At 42.4% G+C, this 16,088-nt stretch overlaps 2 protein-coding genes across 2 annotated transcripts; one reads left to right on the forward strand and one right to left on the reverse strand.

Moving 5' to 3' along the window:
• Positions 1 to 2,604: 2,604 nt before the first annotated feature.
• On the reverse strand, positions 2,605 to 10,249 carry bub1bb (BUB1 mitotic checkpoint serine/threonine kinase Bb). Its single transcript, XM_083633481.1, has 9 exons — positions 10,167 to 10,249; positions 9,361 to 9,518; positions 9,190 to 9,249; positions 8,543 to 8,687; positions 8,250 to 8,446; positions 5,451 to 5,602; positions 5,120 to 5,304; positions 3,859 to 3,959; positions 2,605 to 3,425 (listed from the first exon to the last, which is right to left on the reverse strand). The coding sequence occupies exons 2-9, from the start codon at positions 9,501 to 9,503 to the stop codon at positions 3,143 to 3,145; spliced, it is 1,266 nt and encodes a 421-aa protein (XP_083489607.1). The 5' UTR covers positions 9,504 to 9,518; positions 10,167 to 10,249; the 3' UTR covers positions 2,605 to 3,142.
• A 95-nt stretch (positions 10,250 to 10,344) lies between these two features.
• Positions 10,345 to 14,711, forward strand: zfyve19 (zinc finger, FYVE domain containing 19). Its single transcript, XM_083632520.1, has 11 exons — positions 10,345 to 10,519; positions 10,639 to 10,760; positions 10,899 to 10,952; positions 11,029 to 11,195; positions 11,307 to 11,449; positions 11,616 to 11,721; positions 11,922 to 12,143; positions 12,984 to 13,060; positions 13,347 to 13,448; positions 13,544 to 13,707; positions 13,928 to 14,711. The coding sequence occupies exons 1-11, from the start codon at positions 10,466 to 10,468 to the stop codon at positions 14,004 to 14,006; spliced, it is 1,290 nt and encodes a 429-aa protein (XP_083488646.1). The 5' UTR covers positions 10,345 to 10,465; the 3' UTR covers positions 14,007 to 14,711.
• Positions 14,712 to 16,088: the final 1,377 nt, after the last annotated feature.

Genomic DNA, 16,088 nt, shown 5'->3' on the forward strand with positions numbered 1-16,088 from the left:
TGTTTTGAGCACAATCATTTATAAGCCAGCTAAGATGAGACGCTTGTCAGGAAAATGTAACGTATTAGGGTCAAGTCTTGCAGAAATAGCAGGCAAAATGAACCGGACGCGTGGCATTTTGATAGGAGAGGAACTTGCAAACAGGCATAAAGAAGGATGTTCCTCCTTACATCAAATAAACTCATGCAAAAGGTTTGACTGAAGCTATCTACATAACAATTACACAGATTTGCCACTTGGGGTATGGAAGATATGACCCCTGCCTGCCTCTTTTTCTCTTTCTTACTTGTCAGGCTTTGCTGTGACTGATATTTATTGGCCTGACCATATTCTCCTCATCTCCTGTCATGCATATTTCTTCAATTGTTTTGAATTTAGCACTACATTCAGCAGAAACTGGCAGAAACACAGACACGTCCATTATCATAGATGGCCTCCTCAGATATGTTAATATGGGGTTATCACAAAAATCATCAGAGAGATAGTCCCGTTTGCTCAGGATATCTGAGCTCAGCCATTTTTTCGTCGCCCCAATCTATGTTTGACCAGTAGAGCTTGGGTCAAAGGGTCAATTAAGGAAAGTCTTTGAATTGAGAACAGCATTCATGACAAGATCCTACTTTGGCAGTCAAACACATGCATCATTTGTTTAAAAGAGCTTTACCTATTTTGATTTGTCAGTTTCATTGTTAAGCCTGATAAGCCTGCAAAAGCTTCTGCTGAAAACAAAAACATTGATTCACCATTTGGCTAAATGCTGGAGCAATGGCATGCATTGTAAGAAGGGCTTACACTGACAATAGAAGTCTTAAACCATCATTCAAATGGAAACCCTAGAGCCTCATAAATGATACAGCCGTCATTGTTTGCATTTCAATTGTCTCTATTGTTTAGGCTGAATATGTAAGGGGTTCTTCTGGGGAAGACAGGGGAGGTCAATGGCTCGATCTATAAACCTAAACTGATACAGCTGATCTGTGAATCCACTTCAATTCTGAAAAGATGAGACAACTATAACAGAGATCCAGTCCTAACACAGATTATAGCCCAACCGGACGGGCTCACCAGCAGTGTTCAGATTTTGGCAATGACAAGAAACTGGATTGATTTGCTGCTGCAGTTTTGTAGGCTCCCTTTCCCTCTGCACGCCTGGCTAGCCAAGTGCAGTTAACCTAAAAGCTTTACCCATGTCTTACACACAGACTTCTAGTGAGGTAGAGGCTTGAGCAGAGAATGTGCTGTTAACTGGTGCATGCAAATAAACCCCCTACAAATAGGTTAAGCGCGCTGACTGTAAAACATGGCCGACACAGCCCGAGCATGTTTGTCTATCAAAGGAACAACACTGGACGAAAGCTCTCCTCTGAGGGCCTTGCTAAAGCGCATTAAAAGGTAGCTTGTTGCTTGTTCCATCCCTCCACTGCAGTAAGAGGGAGAGCTATGGATTTTCTGTCTCAAGCGCTATCTGAATCACTGGCTTCTTGCTTTCATGGGATGAGCTTTTAATAAGTCCTGCCAAATAGCGAGCCATAGCAGATGCATTATGATGTGGTTATGCTGTTAAACTTATTATAATAGCAGTGCATCATGTTGTGTATCATTTATCACCTTATTTCAGCTGTACTCAGTACTAAGCCACATTTTAAAGTAGGGACTTTTGGGGGAACTCCCCAGGTGAGATGATGTGGGTTAGCAGGGTCACAGTTCCAGTAGGAGATGAAAGTTTAGTTCTGCTGCCAGTATACTCCCAAGTGAAAGCAGCAGCACTCTGTGCCACAGTACATCAGTACAGTGAAAGCAGCAGCACTCTGTGCCACAGTACATCAGTACAGTGAAAGCAGCAGCACTCTGTGCCACAGTACAGTGAAAGCAGCAGCACTCTGTGCCACAGTACATCAGTACAGTGAAAGCAGCAGCACTCTGTGCCACAGTACATCAGTACAGTGGAGGTCTCTTGGGGATTACTAAGGTCTGCTCTGCCCACAACAGCCAAGGATGGATTTAACTTGCTAATGAGTCAACCACCTATCTTCCACCCATTCATCAAAGTCTGCCCTGCAAGCTGTGTGTGTGAAGCAGATTCCGTCATCACAGTAGATTAGTCTACTCCCACTCCACTCAGTGGGCTCCTGGACTGCCTCTCCCGGACGATAATTAAACATTTAGCCAGCTGAATTAAGAGTTTCGCTCATAAATGTCTTCTGCCTATTAAGCTGTTGTTGAGTCTCCCTAAAATAGTACAATGGTAGCCTGCAGTGAGAGAGCTAAATTGTGTCATTTCATTAGAATAAGTAGCTGTAATATTGGAGTTCATGACCATCTGAATGCAGATTGTTTCCACTCATGCAAACCTGCCACGATGGCCAGGCCACCCCTTTAAACTCCAGCAATAGATTAGTCGGCATTTAGCTACTCTTGCGCCCCATTAGTAATTCAAATACCATTACCAGTAAAACAATCCATGGCTTCTCTTGCATACTCTCAGCTGACAGCGCATTACCGCAAGCCCCTTCAGTCTCATATAGAAATAATGATCCCACTAGTCATCAGCCAGACACTTTAACACGTTTATTGAACATCAATGCCACATGGCCTAGAGGGGACTTCACCCATATAATCCAAGCTGAATCATGTCACTGATACCTACAGTGAAGTTCTAGAGCAACAGACACAAACAGCACTGTGTTTATCCATGAATAAAAAGTATGGATTACTAGACTGACAGTGACATTAAGAATAAATGCATGTAGTGTTTCTACAGCAAAGATTTGAAATAATGGTTAAAACAAAAACAAAAAATCACATCAATACCTTTTAGGATTGCGCTGTATCAACAAATATGTAGTTTGATTAAAAAATAGATTAATTGTAGCGCTCAAGCTATGTCTTCAATTCAAATGGTTTCTAACTAACGTTTACCCCTATTTCTTTTACCTTTGTGACTAACTGCAATGCTATGGACAATGCTATGCTTTGAATGCTATGTAAGCGATATGTATGCTATGAATAATAACAGCAGGAGATATATTGTGACCTATTATGCATAATATTTACATACTACATGTGGATAAAATCCATTCAAAATGAATCTAGAAATCCATAAAAAAAAGATGCTAAAATGGTCCGTTTTGGTAGAACTGCATTAGTTTGCAGCACCAGCACTAGCTTGGTCCTTTTGGCCTCTGACCTCTGATTCCTGGGCCATCTTTTGGCGGTAGCGCTCAGCACGCAGTTCCTCAAAGCAGAACTCGGTGGCGCCACTGAGCAGCAGCTCCTTGCAGTACATATTCTGCTCCTGTACTTTGCCTGTTTCGTCGTCCTGCTGCTGCTGCTGCTCCTGTACTCTCTTTAGAGGGGTTTCCGCTAGGCAGGGTTTGCGCGCTGATAAAACTGTGTTTACTGACCGGTCAATCTTACATGGAGTCCTGAGGGAAGGAAAGAAGACACCAACACTTAGGAATGGCCTATAATTACATCGGCTCTTTGTAATTTCATCACTGTGAACCTGAATTTGTGATGTAAATTAAATGGTAAATGGTAAATGGCCTGCATTTATATAGCGCTTTTATCCAAAGCGCTTTACAATCAGTAGGTAGTCTACATTCACCCATTCATACACCAATGGCGGCAGGCTGCCACGCAGGGTGCCTACACACCATCGGGAGCAAGGAGGGTTAAGTGTCTTGCCCAAGGACACAACGACGGCAGCTGGGAGGGAGCGGGGATCGAACCGCCAACCCTTGCGTCATTGGCCGACCCGCTCTACCTCCTGAGCTAAAGCCGCCCCACAAAACACAAAGCAAAGGCAATGCACTTAAATAAACAGATTCAGATGATGTTATTCTTGTGGTCACTTACATTGTTGGAGGCTGGTCTGACTCCTCAACAAATGGTTGGAAGGTGGGTTTGGGAGGGGGCGGAGCCATAGTATGACCAAATCTGTCCCTCTGGGGCAGGGTCTATGACAGAAAACAGACACAAACACACACAAGGTTCAAACTGACCCCACTGGTTAGCAATACACACATTTTCATCAGCTAATACAGCAGTCTCACAACTTTTTGGGGGCAGGTAACCCTTAGGGGAGACAATTTTCCAAGGACCCCCTCATAATCGTAACACTGATTAAGCACGCGTACTACCACATTTGTAGGCTACTCTTAGATGCCATTGGAACTATTTGTTTTCTAAAACTTTTCAACCTAAGTACTTCAGACCTGTTTCATAGTGATAAACATAAACATATTTCAATCATGAGAGAGAGACCAGTCGGTAAGGTTTAACAAGAGACTTTATTTAGCAAATGGCATGCATAACAAGTACTTTGGCGTATGACTCCATTGTAAGGTGCCGCTCTTCTTTAGGCGAGAGGGTGGCATCTATATGGGCTGGGATAGAGAATCCCCCCAAAAGGAAGATCTAATTTCCAGAAATTAATTGAGACCAATCCGTCATTTTGACTTACTTCGACTAGGAAACAACAAATAATTTGGCTATAATTCCTGGCCTTCAACTTGGGGGTCTTACAGCAACTTACGGCTGCCGCTTCCCAACTTGGCCTGGCCTTCAGCCTTGGTGACTTAACTTGGTGCTTCCCAACTTGGATGCCTTAGGGGTTTATACGGTGAGGAATCCGAAGGGTTTGTACAGTGAAGAATCCGAATCACTTGGGGGGTTATACTGTGAGGAATCCGAATCCGGACCCCCATATTAACACCACACAACAAGAGGGTAACTTTATTCAAATTGCATTTGGACTCAATTTGATTTTCAAATTGAGTGACAGCATTTATAGCCTACTCCTCAAGTAATTGATCTTAAAAGCGTTCAGAAAATCAACAGTAGCAACTGGCATAGTCCTAATAAAGACAGATATGAATGAATTAAATGATGTCTAAAGCTAACTTTCAGTAAGTGCTTCAACTTTACAAAAAAGATCAGAACAAATCATAACAAGTGATCAAACAATCTTAGGCCTGACATTTAAAATGACTGCATGGGATTAGCATAAACTGGGCATGTCTGTATTTTTTTTTCTGAAAAATACTTTCTCTGGACATGGCTCGGACCCCACTTTTGAAACCACTGAGCTAATAAACCACTGAACACGTTTTCATACCTTGACATCGCACCACTTCTCCGGCTTATGTCTGTTCTCCTTGGGCCTTGCAGAGGGAAGGGCCTTCCAACGCTCCACTTTAGGCTCTGAAGGTTCATCGCTGCTCACATCAAAGACCTCAAAACGGCAGTTTGAAGCACTGCTGGTGGCGGGGGCACCCTGCGATGGCAGGCCTTGGGAAACAGCTGTCCACAAATTGATTGTACATCAAAACTTAAAATATTTTCCAAACTGATAATGCTGCTACAGTATATAAAGCTGCTGTTGTGAGTGCATATAGCATCAGCTGCATCTTCTACAACAGAAATAGTTTGGATATGTATGTACATACTTTTTAATGCAGCTCCAGTTCTAACGATAGGTGTGGCCTTTTTCTTCCCCCTGAGTTTGAGCTCAGCTAGATTAACTCTGGTCTCTTCATCACTGTCACTGTCCTTCAGCATATTCTCGATCACCTGTCGGGATACACGCGCCTGCAGAGCCCTAGGGACAGCAGTGCAAAAGAATATAGTTTATAGCATGATGTTATATCATGATATAGGTTTCTGTGCCAATAAGAAGAAAGAAAGACAACTAAAACTAGCTGATTTAAATAAAGAACTAAAAGATCTAGAGGCACGACATAAAAGAGAAGAAAAAAAACTCATGACAAAAATTAGAAATGAAATAAACATATTATATACACAAGAAATTGAGAAGAAACTAATTTTCACTAAACAGAAATACTATGAATCGGGATCAGAATCCATCAGACTTTTGGCAAGGAGGCTGCAAAAACAACACCATATATAAAATAAGGGTTCCAATTTCTAAAACTATCACACAAACAAGATGAAATTCAAGATGAGTTTAAAAAAAGACTACAAATCTCTATACACACAGCCACACCTGGAAGGGGAACATTAAATTAGTCTATTTCTCCACTCACTCAACTTACCTGATCTGTCAGAAGAACAGAATGCAGCATTAATAACTGAAATAACAGTTACCGTGTAAATTGGTCCAAATCAGAGGCGCTCCACTTAACAGCCTACTGCCCTGCTACAGCCTTCAGACCAGGTGCATTTCAGTGGCCCAGGCAAGGTAGTAATAAATACCTAGGCATCCTATTCCCGCCTCAGTTGAAAGATCTGGTTAAACTAAGTTAATTTTGATCCGTTGTTGAACAAAATCTCTTGTGACGTTAATCGATGGGCTGCTAGATCTATAGCCATATTCATGCCTATCTTTTGTACATATCCTCATAGGCTCTGTTTATATTCAGTCATTCTCATATGCAATTTTTATTATGTTTCTCCCCTATACTTATTTCTAGGCCTACTTATTCTTCTCTTTTCCTAGCGTGTTAATATTGATTATTGCCTATATGCATTTCCATTTGCCTTGGTATTCCCCTATATTTCTATGACCTGGTAGTCTATGCTTTATTTTCTACATTTTTGCGTCACTGCTGCGTCAGACTCACCTTCCGTATGCCACGTCACCTTACCTGTTTGCCACGTATGCCCCTTTATTATAGGAGCGGTAGCCAACGCACAGCTGCTACAGCCTGACGAAGACCCAGTGAGGTTGAAACGCGTTGCATTTTTCTTGCCTGTGTCTCCTATATTTTTTTGAAGTTGTACATTGTATTGTAAACCTGTGCAGGCTACCTGTGTACCAACACTTCTGCATTCAATTATTCTCTAAAAGGAAACCAAGAAGCTCCTTTTTCCACTATTGATCACTATTTTGACTTTGAGCTTGCTTGCTTCCACTTTCTCTGTTCCTCCAGATTAAAAGCAAATAAATCAACTGGCCCGGATGGCCTTCCTTCCGAATGGTATAAAGCTTTTCGATGTGAGCTATTTACCAAACCTTCTCCAGGCCTGTAATACAACTTTAAATGATGGTAAAATGCCTCAACAGGGAGAGATGGTGCCATTTCTGTTATTCCCAAGGAGGGAAAGGATAAATTGGAATGTAGGTCGTTTAGGTCAATTTCAGTTCTCAACGTTGACTATAAACTATATATGGATATCCTTGTCCAAAGATTACGGAGGGTTCTTCCCGAACTAGTACATAACGACCAGACTGGGTTTCTCCCTCAGAAACAAACTCATGACAACATAAGAAAGTTATATTTAAGCAATATATCACGAGAGCAAGTGTGTTGTGGTGAATATATCCCGCTGATAAGCTGTTATCCCACGAGGCCGCAGGCCTCGTGGGATAACAGCTTATCAGCGGGATATATTCCACAACACCACGCAGCTCGAGTGCTATATTGCTTTTATAAAACGGTTTCCAAGTATAATAATATAATAATAATAATACTATAAGTCCGACTGGCATTTTATTCTGATAGAGTCAGTTGAAACACTACTGTAAGGCGGGACCTCTAGCAAGAAGATAGCCGTGCGGGTGATTTGATTGGATCGTTCTGGAGACTGAAGTCGACATTGGCCAATCCTGGCGCTTGCTGAGAGGTTTTGCATAGCCCGACACCAGAGCCGTATGCCTACACCAAGTAACGTTACGTCTTATTTAGAAATGCGGGGTTAAGAGTGAGGGCGCGCGAGAGAGGGGTTAAGACATTAGCCCGCGTCTATTCTTGTACAAAACATCATTTTCTGCGAAGTATTAGTAAAGTTATAAGCGAAGATCGATTCACAAGGATCTGAAAGTTGTCTCTGCCATTTTGTTTTTGAGGTAACCAAAGCCAAGAGAGTTGCGCCATCATGCGTCTGGCTGCAAGCGAGTAGCTTTTTGTTTTGACACTACTGTAAGGCGGGACCTCTAGCAAGAAGATAGACGTGCGGGTGATTTGATTGGATCGTTCTGGAGACTGAAGTTGACATTGGCCAATCCTGGCGCTTGCTGAGACGCTGAGAGCTTTCTGGAAAGCCCAAAACGGAGCTCGAGCCTTTTAGTAAGAGAGTTGCCATGGCAACCAATAACCCATGGCCATGGGTTATTGAACTCGGTTACTGGAATTACCGTATACAATGGCTGTGAACCAATCAGATTGCTTGATTTGAGAGAGCCGTTTTATAACATGATATAACTACTAAGAGCAGGCAAAACCGGTATTGTGTAGTTTCAACCTGAGATCTTTCTTGATCTCAAACCATGCTGAATGCATCCATACTTGTGAAACTGCAGGAGCTTATCTTGCGGTTCAGCGTAGCACTTGAAGCCTTCCTGGTAGACGTGGTCTGCTTCGCGAAAGTTCCTCTGCTGCTCGTATTCCTCAGACCAAGCAATGTAGAAGGAAGCGTTTGTCACTCCTATTCCCTGGGCTTGCATGTACCTGTAAGTGTCCAGGGGCTCGGAGCAGTTTTCAGCCTAATGAATGCCAAAAGTAATGACTGTTGTATTACTGTGTCAAAACAACAAAAATATGTATAAAACAGAAAAAATATCACAATTGATTGCACTTACAAATTTGATCCAGTGGTCAACATAGCGAGAGTCATTGTGATACTTCTTTTCATCTGTGAATCTCGTCACGGCTCGCTCCAGCAGCATGGCGAGGTTGCTCTCTTTTCCTCCCTGAGGGAAGGTTTGCTCTGTCCACTTTATATACCTGATCAAAAACAGGAACACATGAAAATGAAATAAAACCTCTTAAACAATGGAATTCCAATCTAGCCTCAGATTACTGGGTCACATAAATACACTGTAAAATGGTATATATAGATCAGCCATTCCCAACCTGTGGGACGAAGGTAATGCAAGTGGGACATCAAATAATTTGCAAAGCATTACGATCGTCGTGATTTATTATTATTATTATTATGTATGAGAATGCATGTCTCCATTGTTGAATGCTATATTTATTTAATTTGTAATTAATTATTCATTAATTCGCCTCTTGCAGACAGTCCATCATTTTTTGTTTCCAATTTCTATGTGGTGCTGATGGAGAGCTCTTTTTATTGTTAAATAACACGTGTTATTTGGCCACCGTACTGTTTACGCTCAGATGTGGGCCACAAACATTTTGGAGATTTTCAAGTGGGCCTTGAGGTGGAAAAGGTTGGGAACCACTCATCTATAGTACGTGGAGAAGTCCATCTTTCTCTTACCGATCCCAAACATCAAGTGGATCATCTCCATCATATACTCGTAGTTCAGACTCAAAGGCCCTACAAAAACAAACAAAAACTTTCATCACCATGTGGAAACTATTATGTGGGGAAACAGGACTTGTCACCCAATCCAGATGCCTGGTCTGGAGTTTAGAAGCTCAGTCTTACTGTTTCTGTTGGTTGATGACAGAGCTGAACCCCTCCTGTTGCTGAGTGAGTGCCTGGTGTAAAGCTGACATGTCTCTGCCCCGCCTCAGTGGCTGGATGTTCTCTTTGCTCAGCTCCCAATCTGCCTCTCCTCCTTCTGCCATTGCGTAAACTAACAACTAGAAGCCAACAAACAAATAAACAAACACGCGCGCACGCACGCGCGCACACACACACACACACACACACACACACACACACACACACACACACACACGATCATTAAAAGGCAATAGTCAGTTTATTTGCAATTTGCAGTAGAAACTACACTGGAATTGGGGGCATAATATAGGGCATAGATTATTATTTTGCAGTGAAAAACGTTATTAGTCTCAAATCGTGCAAAAATAGCTTTCAAACGAACAGGGACCAGAAGCAGAATCAGAGGGCACACATGACAGTTAGCATTACATGATATTTCGATTTGAGACGTAACTAGCTAATAATGACTAACGCTTATTACAACTTGAACTATTGCAAGTAAGGGAGGGGCTCGCATCAACGAACAATACCTAAGTGGCAACATCTATATTATAACGTTAGCAAATTTACAAAACGTGTAGGGCAGTGGTGACGTTAGAGGCCTGTGTGTCTACTACTAGTCGGCTAGTGCCTAGCGTAGCTAGATAGCGTTAGCATAATTTGCTAGCATCGTCATTTTTCCGTCGATGTCTGGAATATTAGTGAGATTCACCAGCCTAGTCTTGAAAACGAAGCAGGAGGTCTACCACCCCGGGGTTCTTTCACGTACAGCTTACTTTACTTACTCTTTTATCTCCTTTTCCGCCCCCAACTGCTGCAGAAACTGTTGAGTGGCGAACTGTTCTGTTTTGAACGGGGACCGCGAGAGAATTTGGACAGAGCTGATTGGAGGAATCAGAGACAGGAAGTATGTAGTCGTGCGTCACCTAATATCTTCCGGAATAGTTCCTGTTGTGGTAGTGATTAGACGTTTGTACCGTTTGTACTTATCAATGATGAAAGAGTTGATTTCGTTTACATAATTATATGATGTAGTAATATTAGCCAAATCGGAGCTGCCACATGAGTCTCTACGTGCATCGCCATGGACAACCGCTGTTATAGTTGTGCTTCAAAGTTCAGTCTCTTCAGGAAAGAGGTAGGCTACGGTTTTCCTGGTAACGTCAACGTTAGTAACCTTATCACATAACGTTAACAACTTGAAAAAAAGACGTTTTCAGGTTAAACGGCATGATTTGTGTTTTATTCTGCTCACAGTTGGGCTGTAAGAGCTGCGGCCGCTCCTTCTGCTCAGGCTGTCTGAATTACAATGCTGTGGTGCCTCGCTGTGGCAACACCCAGCAGAGGGTCTGCAAGCAGTGTCATGAGATTATCACCAGGTAACGTAGAGGACTTGCTGTATATTGATTCCACCAAAAATATAGTATCCTAAATCTGAATGTTATTAATTAACTTCAAATACTGTATACCTGGTGATGCGAAGTTACTTTATATCTATTTGGTTTCTTTGTTTTCAGTGGGGAATCACCCAACAATGCCAAGAGATGGTCTCCTCCAGAAAACTACAAAAAGTCAGTATGATCAAATTTGTAAATGTGACACTTTCATTGCATAAAAACAGTTTAATTACAATGCTTTCTTCCACAGACGGGTTGCTGCTCTTGAGGCTAAGCAACAGGCACAGCCTGTACAGCCTCTTGCACCCGGAAGCAGTAGAAGTGCCAAAGCAGGCCTCGTACCAACCAAAGGCCTGAATAAGGAAGACCAGGCTATTGCTGAAAGGCTTGAGAGGCTGAAACAGGACACCAAACCAAGTACTACAAGCATCTGTTTTAACACACACACCATTTTGTTTCAGGCTGACAAAAAATATTGAATCTTAGTTCTTTGTTATTGTCATTATAGTCTTTTCACCTCTTGTTCAGAGTCCATCCCATCTGAGAAGGAGATTGAGTCTCGCCTCGCTGCTCTGAAAGCCCCCAGCCAGCCAGTGCCTTCTGCAGGGGAGATGGAGGAACGTCTGTCAGCTCTACAGGGCAGACCTGCACATTCTCAAGCCTCTGTACCTGTGAGCCAAGCCCCTGCCTACATGTTTACGGTTTCATAGTCCTGATACTAAGGGCTGTTTTACAGTTTATAATTAAATGTGATTTGGAAGTAACCAACTGCTAACTACTCTGCTCTAGTGTCATTGTGATAATATGTGTGAAGTAATCTCATGCTGTTCTGTACAGGTGCATCAGCCGACAGATAACAGGACCCAGACAGAAAAGGCCAATGATCTGCTAACTCAGATGACAGAGGAAGTTGCCATAGACAACCAACAACCAAACCCTGAATGTACTGAGATGATACTCCTCTCATTGATTTCACCCACATTTCAATTATTGATCGATGACAGTCATACGCTTTCACCTTACACAGTCATAACAAAGTAATTAAAGATTACATAATGACTAGATTCTGACACCATAAACTCACCGTGTTTAGATACTATGTGGATCTCCCAGCTATGCTCTAACATGTTATTTCCTCTGCAGGTGTGGATGGCTCCATGAACAACCTAAACAAGGGGGAGGAGGGCAGGCTGGAGGAGGAGAACCTGGGGGAGAGCCAGGAGGGGCTCAGGCAGCTGGAGGCGGAGAAGAGCCGGCTGCTGAAGGAGGCCATGGAGGAGCTAAAGCAGGATCGCTGCTCCCAGGATCATGTCCTGCAGATGGCCAAGAGGATGGCACAACTCAAGGGGCAGGACCCAGACAAAGGTACAAGTCGGGATGGGGCTTGTTGATTTGTATTGATATTAATACCATTTTCGAGACTGCTTAATGATCCCGAGTCTTTATCGATACCACTATCGATTCGATACTTTTCTATTATTTGGTGGAAAGATGAGTCAACGATAAATTCTCAACAGAACTGGTGTTGCTTTTATTGCTTAACTGTGAGTCTGTGACTATTAGATTTGAACAAAATTAAATTTGCCTAGCCTGGTGGTGAGGCGATTGATTTCTTCTTTGTTTAGTTAACGGCGGTTGGCAGGCAATTCAATTTAATTCAAAAACTTTAATTGATGTTTGTTTGTGCACCAGTGATTTGAAGTAAATGACATGACTCTCATCTCTCACGACATTACTTTATAGGACCTGCTAGTCTTGATAGCAGTGTCGATAAGCTCAGATCTTATTGATTTTTGGGTTTTGAGAAATTATCGATTGATACCTATCGATACTGGGTCTCGATCCCCATCCCTAGGTACAACAACACACTTCTGTTACACTTCATGTTATTTTGCTGCAGTCTCAACATTTTATTGTGGCTAAATACATGTATTGTATATGGCCTGTGCTACCAGTTCCTACAGCATGACCTTTCCATGCCGAGTTCTTGCCATACTTTGACTTTCTCTGTGACCCATGCTTTCACACCAGAATTCAGAAATTATGACAAGAGCATGGAATTCCTCTCACTTCCTCTTCTGAAAAAAAAGTTTGCTCTGTTAAGAGTGTGAATGGCTGAGTCTGACCACATCTGTGTTCTTGTTAGTCAGAAACGTGTCATCCCTGTACTTTTGTTGTGTTATTTTTCCTCATGTTGTCTTTTAGTCACTATGGAGGACTTACAGCATCCTGACAGTGAGGAGGAGACTGAGGAAGAGGCTGTGAAGAGAATATTAAAACAGGTCTGGGATAAATGCAATAAGAAATGAGCATACATGTTAAATCTATTACTAACTACAAATCTGGGCTCAGGCATGATGTCCTGTATGTCTACTAACACATAGACAAACCAGTTTGGGTTCAGATACTGAACTGTCGACACACCCTTGAAGATGATAGTGAACTAATTTGTACTACTCATGGCAACCACAAGGGGCTGCTATTTTGCCATTTTACTCATCAACTGTAATGTGAATCAGACATACTGTATGTACAGTACTGAAACGTCTGTATTTCTGATTGTTCCAGCTGTCAGAAGAGGCTGCACTGGACGAAGCCAGTGGTTACAACATACCTTTAGAGCTCAGTGGTCCAAAGAACAAAGAAAAGAAAGCAACCTCTAAGAAGACGGTACTAAACACAGTCAAAACACAAATTCACATTTCTTTCTGACATATTACACAGAATAAAATAGAATCATTTTGTTGATCTGATGTGTTTTTAAGACGCCGGCTCCAGCACCCAGGACCAGGAATTCACCGGCTGCTGTAGAAGCTCAGTCATCGGACAGCGATGAGGATGAGCTTCCTTGGTGCTGCATCTGTAACCAAGACGCCACGCTTCGCTGTCACACCTGTGATGGAGACCTGTTCTGCAACCGCTGCTTCAGGTAGCGCCATCAACATTCATCATAATAAGCACAGAATTCCACTTTCCCACCCATATCAGAGCCTTGCATGGAAATCATTGCTTTGTTGCCTATGATTTGGCATGCATACCATGACCCAGATAAATCTCGTGGAGCCTGATGCTGCCATACTGTTGAGCAGCATGCGTATAAAGTATTTAGTGTGACGTATTATCAATCAACACTTTCATTATCTCTCCAGGGAGGGGCATGATCAATATGACAGGAAGGAGCATCGCACTGTGAACTACACTGCGCCTAAGAAGAAGAGGAAGACATGATAGTGACACTGCAGGTGTTGGCCTTATTGGCCGCTGGTCAAATGTCACTGATAGACTTGTGCTTTTATGAGCTGTACCGTATTTAAGGATGTCATCAGGAACAAAACGGAACAGATTTACCGGCACCTATCGTATAAAACAAGCCGGAACACCTAATTACTAATTGCTAATCTTATGTAATTTGTCTATAAATTGTGTTTATGTGGCCCCCATAGAGTAGCAACTGCCTTTTGTAATAGCTGAGGGGGATCTAGAGAAAGGAGTTAAGTGGCCAGGGGTAAGATTCACTAGCAGAGCATGCAGGCTTAATCAAGACCAAACCCTCTAATATACAATGTCAGATGAGATTAATGTGTCACATCAGAAACACTGGTCTTGTTTTTTCTGTATTTTATTTGATAGAGGTAAGGAAAACGTGCAGCGGTTGCTGCTGCAGCTGGATAGTATTGGTATTTTAGCATTGCTCCAAAGCAGACTGGATTGTAACTGCCCCAACTGAATAAGAAGCCTCATGTTTTTTGGCACTTATCCTACTTCCCACAGGCAACAAAGGCACATCATAGACTTGTGTTTTGCACTTTTCATACAGCTCTGGAATAGGGCTGTCACAATATCGGATTTTCACTAGATGATTATCATGGCCAAAATAATTCACAATAACAATATTATCGCAATATCTATAGAAAATGTGAAAATAAATAATACTACTGCTATCAGACAAATTCATCTTTACCTTTGCTATGGGTTTTGTCTGCGTTTCTTCTTTTTTGCAAATTAATTACACTCAAAAGGTGAGTGTAGGGAAATGAAGAGAGTAATCATAACTACAAAAGCATACAAAAAGCAATTACACATATAATGGATAATGAAATAGCTAGTTACTGTGTCACGGCGTCATGTGGTGTGTGTATGGGTGGGGGGGGGGGTATTGTGGGAGGGACACAAAGGTGCTGGATTATTTACACGATATGTGTATTATTATCACGATTATCACAATATCACGACACCCCTACTCTGGAATAGAGCCACAGAGGAGCCAGTATAAAAGGATTACTGAGAGGGCTTTGTTTTCTTTTGGCAGGCAGTGCAGTCACTGTTGTAATCTGTTTGGCTGAGACTCTCACATGACTATTTTATTTTCCTCTCCTTGTGTGTAATGTCAATTTACAGGATGCACAAGTTGTACGCATTATCATACTATTAACTTTGAGGGAATGCAGCATTTTTGTATTCAGATCCCCCCCCCCCCCCCATCTGAATCTTTTCTACGATCGCTGATATACAAAAATGTCGCACATATACTAGGTGTGCGTCATCACAACTGTGTTCTTCTTACTTACAGTATGGATGGCCTCTGTGTCAGGAAGGCAAGAGTAGAAGGGGGGCGAACCCAGCTGTAACTGTAATGGAGCCCCTAGCCGAACGACCCTCTGTGTATGACAGAGCGAAGGCCAGAGTGCAGTTTCATCAGTGTGCATTACTGTCTGCCTAACTGAGGAGAGACCGTAATTACATTCTCCTCCAGGGGCTTACACCATTAAGGCCCATATGGAGGCTGTTACAGTGTGTTTGCCTAGTCTAGCCATGTCATACACTGACCACAGGCAGGAAATGGAGGGGGATAATGGATGCACGTCTAATGGACCTTCCTGGCCTTGATTTCACTGTATTTACTCCTAGTCCTGACATGCTAACGTCGCATTTGTTTCCGTCAGTCTGCTTCTGTTGGAAATTAGCACCAGACAACAGAACCTTGGCAGTAACCGACAATAAAACATGTCACATGCTGAATGGCGTCCTATAGGAAAGCCTAACAGTTGCCTCTGGGCAGTAGGGCACACTGCTGGGCTGACTGTTATAATGCCCTATTTCATCCTAGACCAAGTAGTAAAGGGCACCTATAGTAACAGGGTACTGTTATAGGGCTTGTAAATTGATGGGCTCCATGTTGGCTTTTGTGAGCTGAACCCACAGTACTGTTGATAAGTCACTTAACCCACAGTACTGTTGATAAGTCACTTAACCCACAGTACTGTTGATAAGTCACTTAACCCACAGTACTGTTGATAAGTCACTTAACCC

This window comes from Poromitra crassiceps (genome assembly GCF_964638095.1).
Source record: "Poromitra crassiceps genome assembly, chromosome: 3".
Lineage (NCBI taxonomy): Eukaryota > Metazoa > Chordata > Actinopteri > Beryciformes > Melamphaidae > Poromitra > Poromitra crassiceps.